This window comes from Mixophyes fleayi, chromosome 3 (genome assembly GCF_038048845.1).
Source record: "Mixophyes fleayi isolate aMixFle1 chromosome 3, aMixFle1.hap1, whole genome shotgun sequence".
Classification (NCBI taxonomy): Eukaryota; Metazoa; Chordata; class Amphibia; order Anura; family Limnodynastidae; genus Mixophyes; species Mixophyes fleayi.
Window position 1 is genome coordinate 236,991,189 of NC_134404.1, and position 26,505 is coordinate 237,017,693.

A 26,505-nucleotide genomic window follows, 5' to 3' on the forward strand; every position below is an offset into this window, starting at 1 on the left:
TGATTACTTAGAGTGGTTTCAGTACTTTGCACAGCTTGGGCAGTATTCTCCACTGTGCTGGACTAAAGTACATCCCCCCTCAAATTCGATTCTTCTTGCAGCAGCTGCAATCTCCTACATGCTCTTTCAGAATGCCCAAAATTATCCGAATTATTTCGGGACACAGACAGCATCTCCTGCATGGCACTGTCATTTTTTAAGAAGCTCGGTATCACCAAGTTGATTTTGATGGAATATTCCCTGCTATAATGCTCTCACAATATTGGTGGCATTATCACAAATGTCATATCCTCAGGAGAGTCCAAGCGGGATGAACCATGTTGCAAGGACATCCCATAGCTTTTAAAATAGGTTGTCAGCAGTATGCCCTTTAGTGTAGTTGGTGATACACAAATGTTGGATACCACTTTGTATTTGCAACAGGATGAGGGGGGTATTTGTTTAGCTGACGGCGCTAATGAGGATGTTGATGAGGATGATGATGAGGATGATGTTAGTGTAAGTCCTGCACCAGTGGAAGCAGTTCTTGTCAGTGATAAGAAGAAGGCCACTGTCATGCCTGGGCATTAGACCAAAAAATCCAACTCTTATGTGTGCAATTATTTTTAACCAATCCTGACAACAGTTGTCAAGTCATTTGTAGCATTTGTAAAGCCACAAGCCACACCGACAACACCTTCCTCATCAATATCATCACTAGTGATCGAAGATAGTCCTGCATCCAAGTTGCTTAGGCTAGATGACTTCTCCCCTATCCAGGATTACTCTGAAGAATTCTTGAGCGTTAGTCCTGCTGCTGCTGCTGGGGGTGGATCTTCAACCCAGAAGTAGACCAAGAAGAAGACTACTAGTAGTTTACAACAATTGAAAGCTGTCACCCAGTTGCAAAGCGGATCACAGACGCCATGGCAACTATGCTAGTACTAGATCTGCATCCCATATTCACAATTAAATCAGCTGCTTTTAGACAGTTAATTGAGGTCCTGTGTTCCTGTTAGCAAATTCCATTACAACATCAATTTACTAGAAAAGCAATTCCTAACATTTACCAGAAGGTTCCATAAAATGTAATTATTGGGATACAAAATGCCATTCTACCCACTTTACACTTTAACAGAGATATGTGGACAATCGGAACTGGGTAAACTAAAGATTATATGACTGTGACAGCCCACTGGGTTGGTAAATTGCCTTCAGCAACAGCATGTAGGAAACTGCAGCAGCTGCAAGGACAATTTATTTTGCCCTGCCACCAACTGAAGCAAGAGGTGGTAACAAGGTGGAATTCTACACTTTGTATGCTTGCGAGGATGGAGGAACAGTGAAAAGTCATCCACGGTTACTGCACAAGCCATGACATTGGGAAGGAGAGAGAATGTATTTTAGTCCATTGCCGTGGAGAATACTTTCCGTGTTATGCAAGGTGCTGAAACGATTCAAAGTAGTCACATGTGAACTGAGTTCAGACACTGATATCTTGAGCAAAGTGATTCCCTTAGTTAGACTTTTGGAAAAGCACCTTGAAATATTGAAGGAGGAGATGAAACAAAGAATTTGCGCTAAGTATGTCGGACTTGTAGATGAATTACTTTTATCAACTTCTGGTAATCGTATCACTACATTTTAGCAACTATGCTCGATCCTAGTTTTAAGTGCTTTGCCTTCTCTTTATTTTCCACTGTCCCAGATCAGAAGAGATGCAATGAGCTCTTGGTGAGCAAAGTGATAGCTGAAGTGGTACCTGACACAACGGAATCCCCTCCTACAGTTTCTCAGGCTAAAACTAAGCTTTCCTAAGAGACTCAAGAATGATGCAGATGATTCAGCAGAACATTTTGACATTTGGTCTGGTCTAAATGAATAGCACAAAAATTGTGACAGTATCTGTTGTAAAATGAACTACAAATTCCACGAGGAAGGCCTTTATTGGCACTTAGCTCAAAGTAGAGAGACTTCTGTAATGGTGGATTCCAGCGGGGATTAATTAGCTTTGTGATGAGGGTGGGGATGATGCTGGAATGCTTATTAATATTTGGGTAAAATGACATGTTGGTAATTTTATGTTCTTCTACAGTAAAGTTTCACCGTTATTGAAGATGTGTTTTTTTTCTTTAAAAAGTAAAAGTTTTTTTTTTTACATTTTTGTTTTACATTTTATGTTACAGAGACTTCTGTAATGGTGGTTTCCTGTGGGGATAAATTAATATTGTGTTAGGATGATGTACACACTGATGAGGGTGATGAGTGTGAGGATGAGGCTGAAGATGATGACAGTAACATCTTGCCACTGTAGAGTTCATTGAGCGCACTGTTACCTTAGCTGCCTTAAGCCCATTGTTAGCTTGTTTTGTGGGGGCCCAAACAAACCAAGCACACAAAAGTGGCACTCCTTGTCGCTGAAGTGCATGGTTTGTCAAAGTGTGCATGTCCTTTTTAGGATCCATTATCAGGATGGGTGGAAGAGTCCCAAAGACAATTCCATCTTGAACCACTTTTCCTTTCAGCTATCGCTGTGTGCCAATGTTACCTACATGTGCTATAAGTTGTGAAGTTTGTTTTCAATCATTCTTTCAATTGCTTCTCTCTTGTACGTGTAACCACATACTTTGTTTTTCACTGGGTTCACCATCTCCAACTGTGTTATAGGAGTGCTTTGGGTGACGGTGATCTCCTCGTCTTCATTTTCCAAATCTTCGTTTGCAGGGGCCGGTGACACACCAATTTGTTTTCTCAGGTCTTTTAGCTGTCCTTTAAACTGGACATATTTATCATCCTGCCTCAGGACTTCCTCTGTATTATTCTTCTGAAGCGCAGTGTATCTCTTGTGTTCAAGCTCTCTTAAATCTGGGATTAAATATGGTCTCCTCAACTGCATCTACATATTGGTTTAAATCTCTGTTCAATAAAGCGTATTCCAACATGATGTATTCCATGCTGCCCACATTTTCCGTGTCACAGTCTGTCTGAAGCAGATGTAATGCCACTCTAGTTATAATTTCCATTCCTGTGTCTACATAAGTTTGGCAATTCTTCAGGGATAAGAGGGAGATATCCAGAGAGGAGAAGGAGACTAAAGATGCAGCACGTGCAGACATGGTTTAATAATGTAGAGTTCATTACAGCACTGTTGGGCTTAAGGCAGCTAAGCTATTGGTAGCTTGTTTTGTGGGGGCCCAAACAAACCGAGCACTTCAGCCACAAAAGTGGCACTCCTTGTCGCTGGACTGCTTGCTTTGTTAAACCGTACATGTCCTTTTCAATATCTTACTTAAAAGAGGGTGGGAGGGCCCACGGACAATTCCATCTTGCACCACTTTTCTTTTCTGCCACTTCTGTGTGGCAATGCTTCCTAGATGTGCTGTGAACTATCGTGTGTTTGTGTCGTTGCTCTGTCACTTAACATCCAGCCAGCTTGCTGCAGTCTTTGTCCGAAAGTGTATGAAATTAATATTGTGACCTGTGAGGTGGTCAAAATTGACTGAAAATTACTGGAAATTAGCGTTATTGAGGTCAATAATAACATAGGAACAAAATAGAGCAAAATAATGTGATTTTAGCATATTTTAGCTGTTTTTCTAAAAAATACAGATCCAAAACCAAAACATGCAAGGGTGGTTTTGCCAAAACCAAAACCAAAACACGAACTTAACCCAGATCCAAAACCAAAACACGAGGGTCAGTGAACATCTCTAATATTACTAGTATTCCTTTATAAATGTGTATATTGTTTTACTGTGTAATAAATGGCTGCTTTATGAATAAGGTTCTATAATACTTACTAGTTAATTTTATATAATTTATATTTAATTCAATTATCAGTAGTCTTTCTTTGTGTTTTGTGTTTCTAATTTATTGGTTTCACAGTCTCTGCAGACAGCTGCTTTTTTTTTTTACTTTTATAACATCTAAGCAAGCTTGTTAGGCACCGATGTGTTTGGAGTCCCAAGTTGGCTTTCACTTACGAGTCAAAGTTTGTTTTTATTGTTTACATTTGTATTAATGTATTAATTCTAAACTGAATAATGGGTTACAAAGCTAATGCAGAGGGTCCAAAACGGAAAACGTTAAGAACCCCTGATCTAAAAACAAAGTTAGAAATGTGGCAGGTACTATAATGGACTATTATCAATATACATATGAACTACGTTGACGTGATTTGTGGCAATTGCCAAACCCGTCTTCATTTATGTGTAGAATATAAGTTTATCAGGACAATATATATAAATTTATCAAGCTAACATACAATAGTCTGTATATTAAACTATTGTCGAAATTAATAACTCTTGAGCCTTTAATTACTTTAAAATTACCAAAAAGAGAAAAAAGTAAATATAAATGAGTTAAGTCATGTGACACTATAGTGCTTTGTTATAGCAGAAGGAACATCTCTGCTGAATTTAAAGAAAAGAAAACTGCACATATTCATTTCTCTTACTTGATCACAGCATCTTATGATGTTTCCGTTGACAGATATACTAATCATTTGCAAATAATATCCAAAGCAGGCTCATCATCCTAAAGGGGGCTGAATGTGAAAAAAAACACTTTTGCATAGGGAGAAGTGCCCAATTATTGGTACTTCTGCTCTTTCAAATGGAACCAGATGGCTACATAAATGAGTGCCAACGGTTGAGCTACTCATCCCATTCAAACTGTGCAACGTAGCTTATATTGAACAAGTGTTATACATGTTATACATGTACAAGTCTGTTTCCAAGAGCAGAGAGGGCTATATCTTATATGTAGTATTTAATCATACAACTGATTTTTTAAAGAGTAAATTAAAATTTTATTTTGGGTAGAGCTCAGTAAGATCTAAAAAATATAGGGTTATACTTGTCCGAAATATTCCTCAGATACAGCAGGTACATTCATAGGCTACAACAATCCAGCACTGCTATTCTGTTGTATTAAGATGGATCTGACTCCCTCCCAGGCACTCACTTAGGGGTGGTTTCAAGGTACCAGGAAACCACCATTGCAGCACAGAACTGACTGACAGGCTGGTCCTTCTTCCAGGACCAGCAACAATACTGCATGCACCAGGATCTCCTAGTTACTGCACAATATGTTTTGCCCCTGCTCTGCTGACATCATAACTCATGTGGGGGACCTCACAAGAAGTGCGCACCCTCCCACTGTGCAGGAAACAAGAGAGGCAGACAGAAGATGCAACCCATGGAAACTCAGAACTGAATGAAGCTAAAACTGGAAACAAGAACTCAGAACTGAGACCAGGGGGTAAAGGAGCTGATCCATAAAATTATTGATATTCGGCGACTGTGACTGCTAAAACAACAGTTTTATTAAAGGCGAAGCCCTGGTCTCATTTCTGAGCTCAGAGTTTGTTTCTAATCTTAGTTTTATTCTGGTCTGTGTTTCCATGGCTTGCATCTTTTTGTGTCCCCGATAGTGAATTCCAGCTCCTAGTGCCTGGATACAGATGTTAGGATTGAGCGCTCCCCGAATCAGTCTCAGATTCTTACAGCTGCGGATTCCAGTTTCATATTCCGGCACAGACCCCGGTCCTATGACTCCTTTCTTTCTGTTTCTGGTGGGGCAGTCCCGATTTTGAGTAACTGCCTGCCCAGTCATGACTTTGTCCTGACTGGAAGGATAGTTGGGAGGTATGTCCTGCTTCACACTGCTCTGCTTGTGAAGGGGAAACTGATTGCACTAACAGTAGTGCATGCAGCATAGCCTGTGTATTTGAAGTGGGTGGAAAGGGTGTGAGGAACCCACCCTTAGCTGGGATGGTGGTTACCCTATGTGGGATTGAACTCACTCGGGCAGAATATATCCAAAATAGGCTTTAGTACGACAGCACAACACCATAAGATGTTCACAAGGTACAGGGTAAATGGGTGTGTACCCTACAGCAGCCTCATGCAGTCAGCATTTCAAAGTAACAATCTCAGTATCCTTCAGAGTCTTATCCTTCCACAGTATTACCGCTACCAGCTAGCTAGCTAGCTCACACAGACCCTGTCCTGGTAGAGTTTCCTCCGGTGGCACCATGATGCCTGGCCCAAAGTCCTTTGTACTGGTGTTACATACAGTAGTATTCTCCAAGATAGAATTAATCCATCGACATACTGCTTTCCTTATATTTTTGTCTGTTCATGCAGGGAGTAGGGTCAATATTTCTCAATCCTCCTTTCAGCAGCGCTCTATCAGTGGACACTTACATAATAACATTTATATTGATACATATTAATACATTTCCAATGCTATTTAATTCAGTGTACTATTGTGGAGACACATTACACATAATCTGGAAATTCTAACCTAATTACCTCTTAGATTATCTGTTGACCTAGAAAACTAACTTGGGCTGCCAGCTAGCTATATTAACAGTCACTCATACTGATTACTTACAGCCCAGATCTAGGCCACACCTCATAACAATGGACATTTGAGACAAATGGTAATTACTTTAACTATCTAAAATACCTTAGCTAACACAACTTTTCATCTTGTCATGGAATAACAGGCGCCTAACAGGCGCTTGGATTGGTCTGCTGCATCAGTAGAGCATATATTACAGTAGAACTGTGGGCCATAGAAGCCACCTCTGCTGCAATAACACCTGCTGGTTATACAAAAGAGAAATGGTCTAGAATCTCTTTGGAAAAAAAATTCTGTTTCACTTTACTGACATTTCATGCTATAGATTAGAACAACCTATTTGGTGTAGGAAACACTGCAAGAAAAAGATTACCTGCAGGAGTACAGTGGTGCTTGCATGCTGGCTGTAGCACCTGAAATGTCTTCAAGAGAAATTATAAGTGGTAAGATGGTTTCCAACCTGTATATTATACTAGATCCATAGGCTGTGAGATTATTTACCAGTCTTGCCACCAGTTTCTCTTCACTGGTAGTTGATTTATGTGTTGGGCCTTTTCCTCCTCTCCAGAAAAATAGAATAATATTACAGACTGAGTCACCTCCAGGGCACACACAAAGAGTCTCTTATAAATATAAGATATTTGGTTGCAAGTGTCAGCTGTGGCACATGAGTCATTTAAGTCTTTCATCTGCCATCACTGGATACATGTATGGTAACAGCAGCTTCAGTGTCTTTGTCTGCCTGTCCTGCTCACTTGAAAAAGTGTGCTTTCAATAATTATAGTGTGAGGCACAGCTGTCTTCTCAGCTTCTAATATAAATACTTGTACACACAGATCAAAATTCTCATTCACAGCAGCCAAAAAAGAGGATTGATGTTGCAGCTATGAGTGCTGCTCTAAAGTCCCTGTTCCAGCAACCTTAGGTCTTCGTATTTAGCTTCATCTCCTATCATCAAAATCAGCACTTATCTCAGATATGATGATATATCAGTTGAAGTCATGAGAAAAGCCTTAATTCTGAAGAATGGCATTGGGCTTTTGGATGTTTTAACCCTGCAAGGTGATTAATTTTGCATAACAAATTGCAAGAGGTTCAATCATCTTTTTTTTATTAGACAAATGGTGATTTCATGTATTTTTTTTATTTCTGTTAGTTTGGTACTTTTTTCTACTTATACTAATGTAGAAAAAAACTTTATTAAAAGGAGGCAAAACACTATAAATCCAACTTCAACAAAAGCAAAAGGTAATAAAAGGCATATCCAAATAACTTAGTAAAGAAATTAGTCATATAAACATAAAAAATATAAAGACACTTACTTCAGGTGCCACAAAATTGGCTGTGTAGCAAGGAGTCATAAGCAGTCCGTTTTCTGCTCTTAATTGTTTTGCAAAACCAAAATCACAAATTCTGATAGATTCTGGATCCCCGGACTCATCCATATAAAGAATATTACTGGGCTTTAAATCCCGATGGACAACCTTAAATCAAGATATAATACTTAAAAAAATATATATCCCAGATATACATAACATTTTTTAAATGAAGTTATAGAACGGTAAACAATATGGTAATATTTTAATGAGTTCAAGTGTTGTAGAGGGCACATTTTCTGGGACATTCTTTGCCGTATATGACCAATCAAATTTTGCAAAAGGACTTGAAATCTGCACCAGCTCAGGCTGGCAGGGATTGAATATTGCCCTATTCTTTTAATGAGACAATCCCCAATCCCATGCATAGTGAACTATTGTAACTATTGTTGGGGCTTTCTAGCCCTAGGGCTAGAAAACTGGACTGGTTTCCACTATAACAGATAGATCATGAGCATAGAAAAAACTAACTCTAGGCTGGTCAGCATAGGTCTGATACCTCAATGGAGTTGCTGCCAAAAACATGGTTACCAGAGGCTGCCAGCACTATGCTGAAAAGGGCTGGGGCTGTTCTGAACCCCCTGGACTGTAAGGACTGTGGTAATTAACAAGTTTGGGATCCAGGGGTCCCAGCATAATGGACATGTTACCCAATATAATGGACATGGTACCTAATATAATCGACATGGGTCCCTAAACACCCTTTCTGTTGTTTTCATTTGGATTGGTTTTTATTAACTGTTTTGGTATAATGAATAGGGGTCTTATGGATCCCTATCAAGTATGTTGCGCCTACTGGTGTGACAAATTGCCACTCAAGTTGTCCCAATTTTTTTACTTAACTTGACTGTCACAGCCCATGGGATTCAGGAAGAAAAGTCTTCCCTGAGGGAGGAGGGGGGCATGCTGTGTTTGTGTACCATCCATACAGGATTGTTGAGGATTTTGGGAGAGATTTTACTGCTAGTAAACAAATGTTAATTATATTTTACTGATTTGAATTTGTATAAAATAAGATTCTGCAGAGTAATAACAAGCTTGAGGGAACTGTCAACCACGAGAAGTCTTTGGAGAAAAAGTGGACATGTGATCAAAACCTATGTACAAAATGCTGTCTGTAAACGTACCCCAAGTGTTTTGTCAGCTTGTTATGTTTTCACAATAGAAAAAATATCACATTCTCAAAAATGATTTGACTTGCTCTCAAATACACCAAATAGCATCGATCAATAAAAATAAAGTCTACTTTTGCCTAAACATCAGGATCCTAGAATGTCATTCTCAAAGCACAGTACACACACATATGTGCACACATGTGTAGACTATCTGATTTTAAATTCATTAAATCTGCTCAGTTATTAAGTTGTAAAGTTCAGTCCCACAGAGCAAATTATGTTTTGTAATGTGACTGTTCATACAGTCAAGTGTAAGACTTAGAGAAACTAGATGGCTGAATCCGCAAGGATGCAACATTTTGAAATTCTGATGGATACAGGTTATGTGCATTTACGTGCCTTCTATGGCAAAAACAACATTTTGTTTTGCAAGGTGAGATATTTAAATGGGATTCCATGGCTTGAGAGAGCACATTTAGAGGGGCTCTCTTGGGTTAGTGGGAGGGTGCAGAACCTTTGTCACCCTGCAGACGCAAGTCAGGCTTTGGCCTATACTTTTAACAGGATTTTTCACCTTCTAAGCATACTTTAAAAGGCAAAGTACATTTATAGCTACAATCAAATGTACATTAGTGCCACATGAAGTATTCGGAGTAGGCTAGTATACAGTGGTATGCATACCGCCACTTCTCTTACTGCTTTCATTGTAAAACTGTCAAATCCCGTTCGCTTATATTTTCCATACTGCCCTTTCCAAATTTCCATAGTCTGCCACAACTTCTAAATTTACACTTTGGAAACACTGGACACGTGTAACAAGGACAGTTCTGATGTCTCCTCTATCCCATGACAAAATGAGGCTTGGCTAATCAAAATTTTAGGAAAAAAATATCAAAGTGAAGGAGTTGTTCATCAAGTCTAGTAGGTAAGACTTTGAAATACAGGTGAGCAAAATGCCTTCAAAAGTTTGCACAAATTGAGTTTTGCAGCACTATAGGCCATTTTTCAGAGGTGCCAAATTCTGTCGGAATGTGCTTGTCTGATATTTAAATGAACTTAAAGCAGCTGGCTAATAATTCCACACATTGGAGTTGGTAAATGCATCAAAAGATTAAGGGGTCTATTTATCATGGAGCTGTGATAACAGATTTCCTATCACTCAGAGACAGGTGAGTGATACTCATTATCTCGCTGGCCATACTGGCTGGCAACAGTTAGAGAAGTCTTTCCTCTTCACCTATGTGCAAGCGTCACCCATCATTGTCACTGTCCAGGCTTCCAGCTCTACTTTCTAAATTAGCAAAAATATAGTAAAAAAAAAATGTAAAAAAATTAGAAGAAAATACAATTGTTTTAATGTCTTTAAGAAAAAAAAATGTTTTATTTAAATAAAAAAGCATTTTTTTAGTGAGGACTCTCTGCTATCTCAAGCCTGTTAAATAGGCTTCCCCATGCTTTGCAGCTGGTGAAAGCCCTTGGAGCTTTGGTAAATAGGGAGAAGACCTAAGTTTGCTGAAAACTCCAACATTTTCACCTGAAAAATAGCTTTTAAATAGGCCTCTATATCTGTAACATTTCTAAAAAATAGTTGTATTTGGGTGGCTAAATATGTTTGCTTTAAGCAAATATGAACAATTTTGCTGTTAGTTTAGAAACAGCGGCCACATTTGGTTTTGGAAAGTGCAGATATTAATGTATGAATGTGTAGATGAGGAGACAAACAAATACATACTCCTTGTGTGTGGAGGTAATCCACAGTCTTAGTGATGACATACAGAACAGCGCTAGCTTCTCTCTCTGAAAAATATTTCTCATGAAGTATTTTATCCAGAAGTTCTCCTCCTCTCATTAATTCCATCACCAGGTAGACATACTTTCCATCATCGTAGACCTATATGTTCACAAATAATATGTTTTATTTGAGCATGTGACCATATTCATTAACACTGTACCCTAAACTGTCTAAATACGGAACAATATTAAGCACAATTGTACCAGACATCCAATGACATATCTTATTATAAACCCTCTTCCTTTCTTGTCATATTCAGAACATCCTGTTTATTTACTAAGTGACAGTTCCGACGGACCACCAATTCTGTTCTTTGCCGTCACTTTTTAAAATGGCAATTTTATTAAACACAAAGTCCATTGGGTTTTGCTGGGTGACCTGGAACATGTGACCTGCTTGGTGGTCTGGAAACTCTAACAGTTATTTGCAGCCACATATATCAGCGTGTCTTGCTGAGACCTCAATCAGAGCTTGCTGTGATATTTCATTATTCACTTATCCTCCCTTTGCTTACAATTTACAACTTTGGTAACCACCTCTCACTTGCGCCTACAAGATTTTTCCTGTGCTACTCCCCACTTATGGAATTCCCTACCACGCCCAATCAAGCTTTCTTACAGCCTTCAATTCTTTAGACATTCTGTAAAATCCCATCTCTTTTTTAAAGCTTACCTTATCCCTGATGACACTATTGAAAAATGCTTCCAAGAATAATATGCCCATTCCCACCACACTTACAAGATCAGACCAAACTAATGGCTAAAAATGGAACAATGCCTGAACTTCTGTTCTATTCCCAAGATCACAGATTACCACAGAGCAAAACTCAATAAAGGCATCTATCCTGAGGAAATTGACCAAGCAATAAAGGATCATATGAAATCATCTGCCCCAGGACCCGATGACCTTCTTGCAATCTACTATAACAATAAAGCTGAAACATAACAGCAAGGAAATTTGTTCATAGTGGACATTGCACCTTTTCTTGGCTTTCCCTCCTATATAGAGGTCCAGAATATATTCCATATCACAGACATAGTACTGTTCCAATATGTTTAACTCCATCACTTATACAATAGTCTTCTTAAGGTCCAGGCTTTTCTCCAATGTTCTTCATTAGAGTCCTCATATTAGCGATAGGCCACTAATGAGGCTTGCACTCTTCTATATATAGAATGTTTCTTTTTACAGGTATGTAAAGTCCCCCATGAGTTAGCGTGAGAGAGGGAAGGGAATGAACCTGGATCCGGAGGAGGGAATGCAGCTTTGTTCTAATGTGACTTTAAATGTGTTTATTAGAGAAAAACCTGAGTAGACCCATACTTAAGATAGTATCTTGTACCCATGAGACTTCAAAGACTTTCCCAATTCCACTAATCAATTAATACTGGAGGCTCCAAGGATGGGACGAATCCCTGCCTCACTGTCACAGATCAATGGAGACGTGGGACCCTCAAGGCCTGCTTGGTATAGCGCCACCTGCAGGGATGCCTGGAGTCTAACGGAACTTTCTGTTCCGTTAGAAAGAAACCAGTGACCCCCGCAAGGAGGTGTGGGTTTAGCGACTTCTGTCCACAGGTCACGGTTCTCCCAATAGGCAACAAACAGGGCCCTGTGGAGACTAGGTGGAGATACAATAGGTAGTAACAGCAGGAATATTGGGATCCAAGTTACTTGGCAGCAGCATGTCTGGGTAAACATAGAGGTGAAATTCAAAGGCAGCAATAAACAAAGGTCCAGGAAATGCTGTGAAACACGGTAGCTGGAACAGGTAGGTGTGTAGTTCTGCAAAAAAGATGCACAGAGATCCAGGTATGCTGGCAGCAGAATGGCTGGATCAACGGGGATGTAAGGGGTAGCAGAAGAGATGTACGGTGGACCAGGCAATGCTGGAAAACACGGAAACTGGAACAGGTAAGTGTAAAGTTCTGTAACAAGGATACACAGAGGTCCAAGTATGCTGGGCAGCAGGGTGGATGGATCAATGGTGATGTGGGAGGTAGCAGAGGAGATACACTAATATCCATGTGATGCTGGGAAGCACAATAACTGGAACAGGTAAGTGTAAAGTTCTGCAACAAGGATACACACCAGGTCCAGGAAAGTTGAGCAGCAAGATGACTAGAACAGCTGCGTATGTAAAGAAGCCAGGAGTAGAAACAACCTCACAGGTAGAGACTCAGAGAACTGGCACATGATCGATTAACCAAGTGTTTTAAGTAGTCTGACCATTAGAGGGCAGTGTCCAATAGGCAGAAATGGAATTGCAAGATGGGTCTGTGTGCAGACCTGATTTCAAACATGGTGCTGTCCAGAGGCAGCTGCTGTGTTCCCACACCAAGGAGAAGCAGAGGAAGGAGCCACAGGTAAGATACCCAGAGCCTGACCAAGTGATCGGCGGATCCAGTATGTGATACTCACATCTGGCAGGAGTGACTGAAGCCAGCTGTATTGTTGACCAAGATTCACAACCTCATATTTAATATCACAAATATTTGCATGTCCCCCTATAATGTTCTCTGCTACTATGGACCTGACCCTCCAAAACTTATACAGAAACTTATTTGGCATATCCTTAATGCAGGTTAATTAGTCCCCTTGGCTCGAACACCATGGGGCTGCACTCAGCTAACTTTTGGCTTATAATTCCACTTGGAGTAATGTCCTAGTGACCGTATAATTCAGAACACATACTTAGATCTCCCTATGTCTTTCCACCACTTCTCAGTTATTCATAGTAATTTTCCACCTTGGGATATATCTCATCTAAATTAAAATGAACACTTCTCCCTTCCCCAGATTGCCTTCAGTATTACTTTGCTATGATGATTTAAATATGAGTATAGTAACAGAGCTTATCTAACATATTTTAGTACTGTATCTACAGATGTTAATGTTTTTGTGCCAAGAACTTAGTGATATAAGTTCATAATCCCCTCCCCTCTCTTTTTCTTTTTTGCACCCCTCCAACCTATGAATATATGTTAAAAAGTAATAAAATGGTCTTCATAAAAAAAAAGAAGTAACAAATATTTTATTTTAATTTATAGATATTTTGTACTGAGAGCAGAGTAAAGCTGATAAACACTTACATCCTTTAAAGTAATGATGTTTGGATGCTGTCCATATCTCAAAAGAATTTCTATTTCCTCTGATGGATCCCTCTTGCTTTTATCAATTATCTATTAGAAGACAAAGATTAGATGGATAGTAAAATATACATTTTAACTACATCTTTTCAACTAAATACTGTACACAACAAATTGCTTCCTCTAATTATGAGCAGGCAGGTACTAACACCCTATGTAGCAAGGAAGCAGCTCAAACTAATTAAAGGCTTCAAACACCAGAGGAAACGGAAGTGTTACACCTGCTGTTAAAATGTCACCATCACATTTGTTTTTACTGCCTGCATGCAATATCATCTAAATCACATAATTAGTTACTTCAGCATGTGCCAGTTTGCATAGATTTGGCTTTACAGGGTTGCTGTTTGTGACGATTATGTATTATTGTTATTTCCTCTTAATATTCATGTATGACAATGTGTATATTGTATGTAACGTTTCCAAGTGTGCTTTACTAACTGACCTTAGTGACCTGTGAAATTAGCCAGTCCTAGGGACAGATAAGCATCTTTGAGGAGTTTGTGTATACGGAGGATGGGGAACTGACCTGCCAGGCAGAACAAGCAGAGGTGAGAATCATGCCCTCTGAGATTCCAAACATATTTCAGGGATAGATAGCTCACTTCAAAATCCTGTGACATTCTGGAAATCAATCTGTCCTGTTTGACAGCTAACCTCCAAAGGTGGCGGAGAGAGCTATGTGAGAAAGGTTTAAATCAACTAGTAAAAGTGTGTATCTTCTAAGAGGAGACCTGTGCCTAGGTCAGAAGTGTGCCATTTCTTTTAAAGTGTACTCCTCTCATGCCCAGTCCGACACTAGTAAGTTAGACTCTGGTTTTATTTCCTATTTTATTTCTGAAACTTTTTTGTGCAACTTATCCTGTATGTCTTGTTATTAACTGTTTTGCAATTAAGCCTTTGAAATATTTTTCAGATTAAATAAATTTAATCTAGCATATTCTCCGTGATTCTTTGTGAATTTACAAAGCCAAGTGAGGCTCATGCTACATGTGTTTGTTATTTAAGTGTGAAACATTAATAAGTGGTTTTGGTGAACGCAAGGACGCCATAGTAAATCCTTCATTGTGGCAGAAAAAGGTGTATTCATTGGTAAGTGACTGATGTGACTCCAGTCATGACCAGCTGTTCAGATTGCTTTATCTGAGACAGGCTGGGCGTTCGTGACACTGTTGATAGAAATGTATTATTCTTAAATAGACAAAATGCACAGTGATCAGGAAATACATTTTCCACAGCCTATATTCCCAAGTAATGTTTGTTATTTTATTTTATTGTTATTCACACAAAAATATAACACTTATAAGTAGAGATGGGCGGGCTCGGTTCCCCGAGAACTGAACCCACCCGAACTTTGCCTATCCGAGTACCGAGCCGAGCAGGCTCAGTACTCTCCCGCCCGCTCTGAATCCAAATCGAGGCCGAACGTTATCGTGACATCGTCGGATCTCGGGGCTCGGTTCTTGCGATAATTGAAATCCATAAATACCCGCCTCCACAGCAATCCATCGCCATTTGACAGAGGGACAGAGCAGGGTGTAGTCACAGGCTGATTAGAGCAGGGACAGAGAATATACCTTATTCTTCATCCAATTCTGATAACAATTCTGATAACAATTGATAGAGAAGAGAGGAGGAAAGAGGAGTCTTTTTTTTCAATATTTGTCACTAAAAGTGCTTTGGGGTGTCCCCCATTCTTTTGCATTAATATTTCTGGCTGTCAAAAGTCCTGTTTGTCAGCAGTCTCAAAAAATAATATTTAGCACTCCCAAGTGCTTTTGGGGTGTCCCCCATTCTTTTGCATTAATATTTCTGGCTGTCAAAAGTCCTACTTGTCAGCAGTCTCAAAAAATAATATTTAGCACTCCCAAGTGCTTTTGGGGTGTCCCCCATTCTTTTGCATTAATATTTCTGGCTGTCAAAAGTCCTATTTTTCAGCAGCCTAAAAAAATAATATTTAGCACTCCAAGTGCTTTTGGTGTGTCCACCATTCTTTTGCATTAATATTTCTGGCTGTCAAAAGTCCTATTTGTCAGCAGTCTCCAAAAATAATATTTAGCACTCCCAAGGGCTTTTGGGGCGTCCCCCATTCTTTTGCATTAATATTTCTGTCTGTCAAAAGTCCTATTTGTCAGCGGTATCTAAAACAATTTGTAGCACTACAAGTGCTTTGGGCTCATGGGCTCATAATGGATTCAAAGAAGTCCACATATGAGCAGAATGAGCAACCAGGTTCTGTCACCAGTCCTGATGGTAGTGTTCCCAGTACGTCATCTGGGAAAGGCAATGTCAAACTACACAGTCTTTTGAAATCAGTAAAAAAAACACACACCCCCAAAAATTTTACCGTGTTGAAGGGAAAAAGTTAACTGCCGATAAAAAAAAAATTGCCAACATGCCATTCTACACACGCAGTGGCAAAGAAAGAATGAGGCCTTCGCCTTTCTCTATTAGTGGCAGATCAAAAAATGTTACTGAGCCTTCTTCTTGTACGGACACTCATGACAAAGCAAAACCATGTAATTTGGAGTCTAAAAGTGGTGCACAAGTACTGTTACGCGTGAAAGCCGAGCTGCAAGAAAACAGTAAGGCATTAGAGGATAATGTATGCTCTGAATCAGAAATGACACCAATCCTCTGATACAGACAGATACCAAACTACCTTGGTCCATTTATTTTTACTTTCTAATTCCACAGTCTATGCAGGCTGCTTTTTTTCTATTCAACTACAAGTTGAGGGTGTAATATACACCCAAAGACGATGGCTACATTGCCAATAATCAAAGATGGAGGAGGTAGACAACCAGGTTTGTCTGTATAATTTGCAGGCAAGTGATCGCATTAAGGACGGCCTACCAGGGATTAAACTGTTTTTTCATAATTTATTAGCTCTAGAATTACCTCACTTATCCAAGAAACTAGTGGAGAACTAAATTAGGTTATTTTAGACCAAAAAAATTGTATTTTTTTTCAAAAATGGCAAAACAAAACCAAAACCAAAACACGCAATGACGGTTTGGCAAAACCAAAACCAAAACACGACGGTAATCCAGATCCAAAATCAAGACCAAAAAACGTGGGTCAGTGAGCATCTCTACTTATAAGTAGAGTAAGAAATTGACAGGTACTTTGGGGCTATTGTTCTGTTACCTTCTATATACAATGCTAATTAAAGTGCTTGCTGATCTTTACTTGTACTCAAATGGAATTGAAGCCATTTTCATCTGATATAACAATTTGTTACTTACCCACCCTAGAGCATTATCTCACAATTCTAAGTAACACATCAGTAGATCCAAACAAATAGATAGCTATTTGATTAAATTCATGATTGGACCGCGATGCACTGAAATGGTTAACAAACTGATACTGTACTTTATAACAATGATATTCTCTAAAGACACCTTTTTAGCCCCACATACACTGTAATTCTGTGGACCCTGAAACTAAAAGTATCATAGAACATCCCACTTTAAACAGCTGACTTAGACTAGGTACACACTGGAGGTTTTTCAGACGATTATCAGGCCCATCACCTGATAAACGAGCACTCTGCCACAAAACATGTTAGTGTGTATAATCACACGTTGAATGACAATCATTCCAAAGTGCCGATTGTCATTTCATTTGGTTGGTCGTACTGTTTGATAATCTTGTTCCAATCACCTTTCGATCATGTAGTGTGTATGCACTTACGATCATGATCTCCATAGAGTTTTATGGGCAGCACAGTGGCTCAGTGGTTAGCACTTCTGCCTCACAGAACTGGGGTCATGAGTTCAATTCCTGACCAGGAGACTATCTGTGTGGAGTTTGTATGTTCTCCCCGTGTTTGTGTGGGTTTTCTCAGAGTGCTCCGGTTTCCTCCCACACTCCAAAAACATACTAGTAGGTTATTTGGCTGCTATTAAATTGACCTTAGTCTCCCTCGGTCTGTGTGTGTGTGTGTATGTTAGAGAATTTAGACTGTAAGCTGCAATGGAGCAGGAATTGATGTGAGTGAGTTCTCTGTACAGCGCTGCAGAATTAGTGGTGCTATATAAAGAACTGATGATGATGATGATGATAGAGTTTACAGAGTCATGGTCTTTTCAGCCGATGCCGGTGACTTAAATGTAGAGACTGCTGTAGATAGAATAGTTTGTTTGTTAGTTCGTTCTGAGACGAAAATTTTGTTTCAGAGTTACATAAGCTAACGAAATTTGTAAGGACATATGGATAGTGATAACAAGGTGGTTTTAATCAGTATGACAGGAATGAAAGGTTGAGTGACTATTGTGCTGTCATTCTCTAAACAACTAGAGGACCATATGAATAGCACAGATCTAAAGGTAAATCGTTTGTAGTGTGTATGCATGAATCGCCCGACTGGTCGAACCTTCAGTCGTAGGTACAATAGTTGTAGATAACAGATTGGTCGGAAAATTCACCACTGTGTACCAAGCCTTAGATATAAATGGGGCCTGATTCATCAAGGCACGCATACTGAGCACAATGAGCGTTTATTTTAAAACACACGGATTTCAGGCATATGCGCGCCTAATTACAACAAGGAGTGGATCTAGATACATGCACTCATGAATTTTGGTATAGGTCTGCTCAGCTCTACTAGACAAGATAGTGCAGGATACGTTCAATACCTATGTGGAAGATAAATTCACAAAATAACACACACACACACACACAAAAAATTCAGTTAATGTCACCTTTTAATAATATAGGCATTAATGATAAAACAGCAACATGTTTACATTAAATACATTTATTAGTACGTAATAATGTCTAATGAACATAAAATACTTTTTGCAATTGCTCCTGATGGCAAACACATGTTATAGCATGCATATGTGACTGCCATAACTAATACTCAGGACTACCTTTAAGATGCCCTAAGCGTGCCACACTCCAGCGAAACAGCAGAGCTGTGTGTGCTGGAGTTTGGCACCACCTTACTTTACATTGACTACGGGTGACTGTTGCCAATAAATATTACAAAATAAATATAGCAAAATGATACCCCTGTGTTTAACCACTGCCACTCCAAAATGAAAAATGTGGTTAAATAATCAATAAATTGGAAGACTAGTCTCCACCAATGAGTTCCAAAGTGGATATGATTGTCCCAGAAGAGTTACTAGATAAGAGACGCAATAAAGATGTACTTGATTACCATCCCAATCCTGAAGCGGTTTCAGGAAAAGTAGTCAGTATAGTCGGAGTTAATTTGTTTCTTTCATAGACATAGGCACTATAATTGTCACATAGTAGGGATCATTGGCAGTTTTTTTTCTGACCATCTTCTTCTGCATTTTATCATTTTATCATACGCACTGTCAATCTCGTACATGGAGGTATCCTCCTCCAGTGCTCTCTGGACTTCCAGCTTGATCTGTTTCTTTCACTTTTCCCTTTGGAGACTCTCCCCAACTGATAACTCACCAGAATCATCTATAAATACTTAATGTTTTGTCAAAAAACATTTTTCTGTTACAGTTTCTTGGGAAGAATAAATCCACACTCTTTCCCAGGAGCCACCTTCTTGTCCTCCAGAAGAGCCTCATTGACTCTCATTGTGCTCACTCCTCAGAGTCTTTTTTTTTTTTTAACAAAATTTCAGACTATTGTACATAAATTAGCTTTAATTAGATTTTTCACCACAAGTAGTAATTGTTTCAATTAAAAAAAACAAAAACTAGCGTTTTGCAGGATACAAAATAGCCTCTGCTGGGGCCCTCTACTGAGCTTCTCACCATGCTGTCTCAGGGGCTTCTTGCTGAGCCTTCTTCTTAGCTCCTTGCTGAACTGTCTGAGCTCTCTACTGAGCGTAAAGTGGTTGTGGTCATACAACTTTCAGTCCTGTTGGGGGATTCCAAACTCCAGTGTATGAACAGGTTGCAGTCTAGTGTCACATAGCCTACAATCATCACATACTAAAAATTGATATTCGGCTATGTAACTAATGTGTTAGGATTTGCATTTGATTATTTTTGTTCTTTTCCTAGTTTGGTAAATTCATATGCCAGTTGCCAATGTGTTCTAGTTAATCTTGGTCATTTTATTGACATCAGGATGTGATCAGTGGATCAGTTATTGTTGGAAGTGTGCTCTTTCCCTAACCCTACTGGGGGTCTCACTAAGAAGGTCCTCACTGCCCAGCTTCATATTACTTCTTTTACACACTAGCTTCCTTTACCTTCTGCTCCTGTTGGATCCTGGTCCCTGGCACTGCATTACGGTGACTTCTGACTTCTAATCCTTGGCTCTGCATTACAATAACTTCTGGCTCCTGACCTCTGGCTCTTCATTACGGTGACTTCTCACTTCTATCCCTTGGCTCTGCATTACGATGAGTTCTGGCTCCTGACCCCTGGTCCTGCATTATGGTGACTTCTGGCTCTGCATTACAGTGACTTCTGCCTCCTAACCCTTGGCTCTGCATTATGGTAACTTCTGACTCTTGATCCCTGGCTCTACAATACAGTGATTTTTGTCTCCTGGCTCTGCATTACGGTGAGGTTTGGCACCTGACCCTTGATTTGTACTGGCTCCTGAATCTGGATTCTTGTTACAGTGATTTCTGGTACAGACCATTCAGCTTGGTTTACGAACGCCTCCTCCATCTGCAGGACGCCATTTACTGGTAGCTATTCTACAGTTACATACTAGTACTTATTCTCAGTTAAGCATTTCTTCCATCCACACTGAGGGGCCAGTCTTAGTAGTGCCACTGTTCTTTCTGAGTGCTCATCTGTTTGTGCTTTTTGGACTGTTGGTAAACTTGGCTTAAGTGATCGTCATTTATACTGCATTACTGGTGACTTCCAGAGATTTTCTACTACACCACTTAACTCCATATTATCCTGCATATCATTATTGCAAGTTAAGTACTGTGACTTCAGGTTTTCCCTGTCTGCTGCTGAGTTTTAAAAAAAAAATCATCTTTTACCGCAACACATCCTCATCCTTCCGATTACTACATTCCTAACATACTGTAGTGACCAAATCAAACAGTCCTTTATGTAAAATACCTAGATTTTAGGAAATTTTGCTTAATGTTATAATAGCTCTCAAACTAATTTTTCCTGATATTTTTATCCGTTCAAATATAAAAGAGGTATTTTTGAGAATTAAAAAAAATGTTCAAACTGTATTAATTAAATCCCTTAGTGTCTGGCACTGTTTCATGTTTAAAATGCACTGCCAATTTTGATTTCACAGACTTGCATAAAATCATTGCAAATGTATTTTATATCACAAAAACACTAACATTTAATGAATTACAATTAGAACATTAATAAACATTAATTAAAAAAATAATGGCTTTGAACTTCCTGAAACCTTCTAGATGACTTAACTATATTAGCATGACTGACTAAATGAAAAGACATGAAAAATAAAACACTATACGCTGAAGAATTTTTGAAAAGCAAAAAGATTAGTATTCATATACCAATAATGATTTAAATCATGAAAAAAGAATAGTTTTGTCATTTTGAGTTTAAGAAAAATTCCCTGTAAATGTTGTTTTTAATCTTGCTTTTAATCAAAAAAGTTTTACAGCAAATTACAGCAATTAGAGCGAATATGCAACTTTAAGTATGGAGGGCCATACTCCTAGGGATTCAAAATTTAGACCTAGTACACACAGATGCCAATAAGGCACCAATAAGGCATCCATGGGGCATCAAGTTGATGGTACTTTTAACATGTAGCGGAAGCTAAGAATTGTAGTGTTCTTTGATCCCTCTGGCAAATGGTCACTCTACACATGGGTGCTCACTGTGAGTTCAGGGCAGTCTTTGGACAAGAATCAATACCACCCTATGTTCTCCTATTTTCTCTGCACTCAAATCATATTGAATGCACCCTTAGTGCTATATAAAGTCTTAGAGACACACACACACATTTATTATCAAGCTTGATACAGGTAAATAAATGTCTAACCTGCATGCACACACTCGCACGTTACCACCAGATTCATGCATACACACTTGATGCATGCAGCTTTGGTTTGAAAGTCTGACCATGGCACATCTTGAGAGATGCCACTGTCATCTAGAAGTGCACCTGGGTATGTAGAGAGGTGCACAAATCTCAAGAGGCGCACTGTGCAAAAGTGAAAATGATATATCATGACCAAATTTCCTACCACTTTAGTATCACTCCTTTATTGAATTAAGCTTTTTAGTTTTTCTCATAAAATACTGCTCTGTTTAGCGTTATGTATGGCTTAAAATAATAACATGAAAAAAGAGGGCATTGGAAACGCGTGATTGAGAATTTGTTCTACATTAGGCAATGTGAGCTAAGAAGTGGGTTGCAATAAAAGTATAAGATAGCATCAAAAGAGGTCCAGCTGTGAGCTGGGGCAAAATTTAAGTCATTTTAAATTCCCTGTACTTTGTAAGGAATGCCCTCAATCCACCCATCTCCTTCCTTTGGCCTGTGAAAAATGTAACTCCTATGTAAATACCACAATCTTGTTCCCCAAACATATGCTTTTTGACTAAATAGAAGAAGTCTTGTTTAAATCGAGACGCATGTCTGTACTAAAGAGGACGTTTGGGGTATGTAAATGACCTCCATAGAAAAACCACACTTATGCTTGTAGCCCTCATTTTCAGAGCAAAATTGTGGAGTTTGCAGAGAAGCAGAAGTTTACACCAGCCAATGGAAGGAAATCAGGGTGTTCCTTGCACACTACGGAGTAGGCACACCAGGGCACCTCTTTTTGTGGAGCAGTGTAAAACTGAGGTTTCACATTTCTAGGCACACATTTTTTTTTATTGAAAAATGTATAGTTTATTTGTATAATAATATACAAAAAGACAGACATAAATATATAACATTCAAGTGTACTCTGTTGCAGCGCAGGCAAAACACAATACACAAGAAATATAAATCAGTCATACTTCATAGCACACTACAATATATATGGCATTTGATAGACCATCCTACACTATACATCATGTACTTTACTTAAACAAGGCAACTGTTTCAACATGGAGCATTGGTTGTGAGAGGGAAGTAGGTGAAGAGGGTAAGGGAGATTAATCACAGGCCCGAAGTTTTACTGCTAGATAGACACATATAAGGGAAAAGTGCATAAATAGGCCAATATATTAAGCAATATTCAAACATTTTTAGGCACACATTGCCCAATGTACAACATAGCTTCAAGCACAAAAGTAATAAAGTCAGTTCCAATGTTCCTCACTGTTTCATTTAAAGTAATGCAAATATGGTTTGAGAAGCATGCAAAATAATGCCAGTGTGTACAAGACCTTAACTTTCACCCCTATGAAATATTCCCATTTATTTGTAATTGTTTTCCACACACTTCCCCAAATTATTGTCAATTCTTCTCCAAGGCACTGCTACCCTGCATGTATGGATATCATTTTTCCAGTCCCTCCTAACCACCAGTGTAACCAAGTAAACAGGATACTGCCACAATTTTAGTGCTGTTATATATATTTCCCCCAACAACTATTAGTCTTTTTTATTTTATTAAACAATCCATATCCTCACTGTGTCTTTGTCCCTTTACATGTCTTTACATGTTTTACATAATTTTATATTTATAACTCCTGTTCACTTGGGTTGCAAAGGTATATAGTTATGGTGATACCGAGTTCTTAATGAACAAAATGACGAACGCCACTGGATTGCACGGTTGATGTATGACCCCCTAGTTAAGTATGGGGAGGGGTCATAGTTTAGCGAATAACTAAGGGTATTAGTGGAATGAATACAGCCATTTTCCCATAGTGTCCAATCCATCTGTCATGTTTGCTGTAAAATCTCCCTTTCTGCATGTCTATTTGTTTTCAAACCCTTGTATTCAAATCTTTGTATTCTTATTATTCGTTGCTCTCCTATTCCCTATTCCTATTTTGAGGGTTGGAACTGGATTGAAGTGGCTGGTAGCTGGTAACTAGTCCTCCCCACTATCAAGATCACTCCTGAGCTGCCTCCTAACCTGTCGACTTTTGAAATGTTTTTGACTTCTCTTGGGATGAGTTTGCAACTGAGAGACTAGTTTAGACCTTGAGAGGGAAGGTAAACAGTGAGACAGCAACCGAGAACATTCAAAACACTGTCTCCAGAAAAGTTACACTAACTGTCAGGACATTGGACCGGGAGAGTAAGTTGTGGAACAGTAATTTCCTAGGCTCAGGTTATTTGACAGACAGGTACCAAGTGTAGGCTACTAGCATCACGACTTCAAGGGTAGCAGAGACACTGGTACCCATTTCACCCACTGCAGAGGAGTCAACACACAGAGAAGGGTCCAAATGCACTCATGAATCTGTTCTGGGAGGCTTCGAATGCAGTTAGTAGCACCTGAGCCCAAGACTAAGACAGTTGCCCAGCATTAAGTTGTAGTTTTTCCTGTTCTGTGTTTCTTTTATCTCATTCTTTTTTCAGGACAGTCATTTCTTTTAATTGTGGACAGGTGACAGAGGCTGGTTCAGGTAGTGAAGGAGAAGTTGGGGATAAAGGAGAAGTTAGTAGCACAATCGGCCCAGCCAATTACTCTATTCAATTCAGGGTTAAAGGAAAATTTGGAAACCTTGGAGCTTGGAGAAAGTGCGAGGGGCTATTGTCTGAGTAGCATTACGTCCGTAAGTACGTTGACCCCATAGTTGAAGAGAAGTACATCCAGCGATGCCAGTCCAGTAATATTCGAACTTGAGCAGGCATCCTTAAGAATGATTATCATTCTTGGGTGGGTAAGGTTTTAGACCAAACTAAGTGCTGGGTGTGCTCTCACGTGCCTCTGTGATTATATTGAGTAGGACTAGTTTTCTTTTCACTAAATATTCCGGAGGTTCCCGAATTATGGGTGGGAGGTCACTGGGGGAAAAGTACGACACCTAGGTCCCTTAGTCTGGAGTCTCCCAATATTTGGCAAGCCGACCACTGTTTCACGTACAAAGAAACTTGAGTATTGGGAGACTGGGAAGAACGAACAGACAATAGCCCACCCCACAAGTGTTGATGAAAAGAACTGATGACATTATTAGAGTGTATATACTAGCGCAAGCTGAAGGAGATTGTATATGACATTATTGATAGACATAGGATAATGTTATTGATGAACATGTACTATTTAAATGTTGTCTGAGCTAAAAGATATGCTTTGGTCGGATGAACCTGTTAGACATGAAGAACTGTAGTAGAGTATTCTGTATAACTGATACACGTTCTATTGTACCCTGTACCATTCCAAATAATGCATTACATGTTTTATTGCACCCTTGAAGGGCATACAAAAGGTTATCTCCAAGCTCGAGAGGTATACGGTCTATAGTAAAAAAAAAAAAATTGTTTCGAGGATTAAGATTCTCTATTGTATAACTTGTTTAGATCTACAGACAGCGTGGTCATACACCAAGGGAAACTTACACTACAGAGTAATGAAACGTGGTAATGAGATCCTGCATATAAAATCTTTAAGGTGATAGTTTATTATACTATCAAAGGGTGGAACTATCGAAGTCGTATAATTGGATGAACGAAAGTATATTGATTAATATTGTTTTGCCATGCGATTGCGATCAGTATGCCACGTAACACGTCGCGTAGCGCGATCGCACGGTAAAATACGCACGCACACACACGCACTCTAACATTTAGTTATTTATGTTTCATATTTATATTGATTCCATTCCACAGTGATTTGTGAGCAGATAGTATGTAGTTTATTATTAGTTTATATATTATGATTATATGTACATTTTAGTGTTATTTAAGGTTCAGGTTACAGGAAACGTGTCATGTCTGGTATCATTTTAATCCCCTATTCATCAGCAGTTGTCTGATTGCTTCGCCGAAGAGATTGCACATTGCATACTCTAGTTAGCAATGTTAGGGAATAAATGTTTAAAGAAATACTGACTATAAAATGCTAATAGACTAGTTGTAACTGGATTTTTGGCGGGAAAGTCAGAGCACAACCCCTGGAGAGATGACCCCCACCTTTGGATATTTTCGTTTGAACTGGCCTATGACCTGCAGCACTCTGGACCTTCCTGATACCTGGACCAATAGAAGCAAGCCACACCATCTGCATTGTTCTCACTGTAACACTAAGTGTATATAATAACAGCTCTCACTGGCAATGGCCTCAGTCATTCTCTGACCACAGTATTCTGGAGTGAAGTACTGTCTGCTGGTACCAGTAGGAGCGCAGCTAGCGCAAGCGAATGCAGTGGTATGTATTTATCTTTTGGTATTGGCTGTACTGTATTATAATCATGTATTGAATTGTTAAATTTTGCATCTGGTAAAATAAATTACTTTGTGCTTTGGAAACACAACACAATCGCTTATGCAATGCTTATTTGAAAACGATAAAATTGCTTTAATACTCTATTCACATTTCAATAATTGCTCCTAATACAAAAAGTGAGCTGTTAGGATTTGGGGATTTTAATCTGAATTAGATTGACACCCAAAATTAAAAATTATGTGCCCAATTTAAATCTATAAATCTAAACCAAATAATTTCCCAACCAGCAAGAACCAATCTCAATTTCTACAATCATTCACTCATTGACTGGATGCCCTAGCTGAATCCACTGTCTTGGTATTCTACTTAATGTTTTTAGTGATCACACAATGCATACCTCCTAAATGTTTCGATTTTGACGGGAAAGTCCCGAATCTCCGGACCTCGAAAGGAGCATCGCTTACGTGAAAATGGGTGGTGCTTTACACAG

At 39.1% G+C, this 26,505-nt stretch overlaps 1 protein-coding gene across 3 annotated transcripts in view; it reads right to left on the bottom strand.

Moving 5' to 3' along the window:
• Window positions 1–26,505, bottom strand: part of RPS6KA2 (ribosomal protein S6 kinase A2) — a 193,778-nt gene that overhangs the window by 21,021 nt on the left and 146,252 nt on the right. For all 3 annotated transcript variants that reach the window (XR_012689708.1, XM_075203299.1, XM_075203300.1), the window contains exons 15-17: window positions 13,724–13,813; window positions 10,572–10,730; window positions 7,671–7,832 (exon numbers count right to left, since the gene is read on the bottom strand). Coding sequence is in view for 2 of the 3 variants with exons in the window: in XM_075203299.1 (XP_075059400.1) it covers window positions 7,671–7,832; window positions 10,572–10,730; window positions 13,724–13,813 (411 nt within the window). In the remaining variant the exon portion in view is untranslated. The remainder of the gene's footprint in view (window positions 1–7,670; window positions 7,833–10,571; window positions 10,731–13,723; window positions 13,814–26,505) is intronic.